General features: G+C 52.6%; 1 protein-coding gene across 1 annotated transcript; it reads left to right on the forward strand.

Annotated features, from left to right (window-relative positions):
* The first annotated feature begins 229 nt into the window (after positions 1–229).
* LOC125547184 lies at positions 230–868 on the forward strand. Its single transcript, XM_048711167.1, has one exon. It carries the CDS (start codon positions 230–232, stop codon positions 866–868), a length of 639 nt encoding a protein of 212 aa, XP_048567124.1.
* Positions 869–2825: the final 1957 nt, after the last annotated feature.

Consider the following 2825-nt stretch of genomic DNA (forward strand, 5'->3'; position numbering starts at 1 on the left):
CGGCGTGGCACCGATGTTTCTCGAGCCGAAGCAGCAAAGGTCAAGACTCTGCGCGACTACAGAAGAGCACGGGGGCTATGTTTCAAATGGCGAGCGCTGGGGTCATGACCACACCTGCCCTACAGCAGTCCAACTCCATGTAGTTGAGGAACTCCTGGAGCTGTTTGGCATCGACACAGCCACGGATCAACAAAGTGTGCCAGCAGATGAACAACAACAGGAAACAGTTATGGCGATCTCGCGATCGGCCGTGACGGGAGGGGTGTCATCTAAAGCATTTCAGCTCCGTGCTTGGATTCAAGGCCGTGAAGTGCTAATGCTCGTCGACTCTGGCAGTACAACTTCATTCATCAACAAAAGCTTTGCAGAGGGTATGGCAGGCATCCAGCCCTTGTCAAAGGCACACAAGGTGCGTGTGGCTGACGGAGGAGAGCTCATCTGCTCTGCCAGTGTGCCCAATTGCACGTGGTGCTCACAAGGGCATCAGTTCAACACCGATCTGAAGGTGCTGGACCTAGGCGTCTATGACGTCATTCGAGGCATGGATTGGCTCAAGGAGCACAGTCCAATGACAGTCGACTTGCGTGCCAAGCTCATCGCTATTCCATCGCCAAGTGGTGTCATCAACCTCCGCGGCCACGACAACTCGTCGTCCACTTGTGTCGTCATCAACGCGTTGCAACTTCAGAGCTTGTGCAGCAAGGGGGCCATCACTCACATGGCCCTGATACATGAGATTGCGCCAGAAGGGGACACTAGTTCACCACCTCCAGCCTGCATACATCAAGTTCTGAATGAGTTTGATGACGTTTTTAAGGAGCCAGTGGGTCTACCCCGCGGCGTGCGTGTGATCATCGCATTCCGCTAATCCCTGGAGCTCAGCCGTTTAGCATCAGACCTTATCGTCACAAGCCGGACCACAAGGATGAGATCGAGAGGCAAGTGGCAGAACTACTCCGCACAGGCGTCATCCAATGCAGCAACAGTCCTTTTTCTTCCCCAGCTATTCTCGCCAAGAAGAAAGATGGAACGTGGCGACTTTGTATCGACTACTGACAACTCAATGCCATCACATGTGTCAGCAAGTACCCAGTCCCGGTGATTGAAGAGCTCCTAGACGAACTGCACTGCGCGGCATGGTTCTCCAAACTGGATTTGCGCGCTGGTTACCATCAGATTCGTCTCGCCGAAGGGGAGGAGTTCAAGACGGCGTTTCAGACACACTCCGGGCATTATGAATTCAGAGTGGTATCCTTTGGGTTGACGGGAGGACCACCCACATTTTTGGGAGCCATGAACACCACGTTCCACCCCCTCCTGCGCGTGTGCGTTCTCGTCTTCTTCGACGACATACTGGTCTTCAGCAAGACGCTCAAGGACCACGTGCGAGATCTGAGACGAGTGCTCACGCTGTTGCGCAAAGATCAGTGGAAGGCCAAGTTCTGCAAGTGTGCATTCGGTCAACAGAAGCTCTCATACCTGGGGCACGTCATCAGCGAACAGGGGGTCGCTACTGAGCCAACAAAAATCAGGGCAGTGGCACAATGGACAGCACCAACCTATGTCAAGGAAGTTCGCAGTTTCCTGGGGATGGCCGGCTATTACCATCGCTTCGCCAAGAACTTTGGAATCATAGCCCAACCGCTATTCAACCTTCTCAAGAAGGGGGTGCCGTTTATCTGGACCTCAGCAACAGAGACAGCTTTCCAAGTGCTAAAAAAACAGTTGGTCGAAGCCCCTGTACTTGCCCTTCCAAACTTCTCTAAGACCTTCGTCGTTGAGACAGATGCCAGCGACAAAGGGATCGGAGCGGTTCTTCAACAAGGTGGCCATCCGATTGCTTACATGAGCAAAGCGCTGAGCCCGCGGTACCAAGGCCTATCCACATATGAAAAGGAGTACCTAGCGGTAATTGTGACAGTAGACCAATGGCGACCGTACCTCCAACACGATGAATTCATCATCTCAACTGATCAACGCAGCCTGGTTCATCTCAATGAGCAGCGCCTCACTACACCTTGGCAGCAAAAAGCATTCACAAAACTGTTGGGGCTGCGGTTCTCGATCCGTTACAAGAAAGGAAGCGATAACACCGCAGCGGATGCTCTGTCGCGGGCCAACACCACGGAGATTCTGCACTCGATCAGTTCTTGTCGGGGATATACCCCGCAGCGTAAACTAGCCGGAAGTATAAACCGGCCAGACTTGGCGGTTTACTTGAGACCTGGTTGACACTTGGCGATTCACTGGCGACCCGCCCTAACTTGGCGGTTTACAAGCAACCCGCCTGAACATTATGACTCACTGGTAACCCGGCGGGCGGGACAGACGGATGACAAGGCCCAAGGCCCAGAAGGCCGGTTTATGCTAATGGTGGGCCGGTTTAAGAGAAAAGGTGTATTTCCCTTACAAGGAGTCAAGACTCGGACTTGTATCCGGTTTGTATTAGAAGATAGACTAGTCCTAATCCTAATAGGACTCCACATGTAACCCGCCCCTTCAACATATATAAGGAGGGGCAGGGCTCCCCAAAAGGGAGAAGAGGGACAAGTTCCACAAGTTGGACAAGTTAGGTTTAGACAATAGCTCTCGAGATAGAGCACACTTGTAACCATGATCATCATCATCAATATCAATGAAGCAGGATGTAGGCTTTTACCTCCACCGTGAGGGGCCGAACCTGGGTAAAACATCGCGTCTCTCATCCCGCTCAACCCCTCTCAAGCTATCACATAGATGCGTTGGCCTCGCGACTAAGTCCTCACACTAGGACATCTGCCGTGACAAATCCACGACAGTTCCTGTCAACTTGCCTAGCTTGATGA

This window comes from Triticum urartu, chromosome 3, assembly GCF_003073215.2.
Source record: "Triticum urartu cultivar G1812 chromosome 3, Tu2.1, whole genome shotgun sequence".
Taxonomy (NCBI): Eukaryota; Viridiplantae; Streptophyta; class Magnoliopsida; order Poales; family Poaceae; genus Triticum; species Triticum urartu.

Excerpts from the sequence above, each read along its gene's own strand:
- LOC125547184 (XM_048711167.1), top strand. The coding sequence starts at position 230 with ATGGCGATCTCGCGATCGGCCGTGACGGGAGGGGTGTCATCTAAAGCA.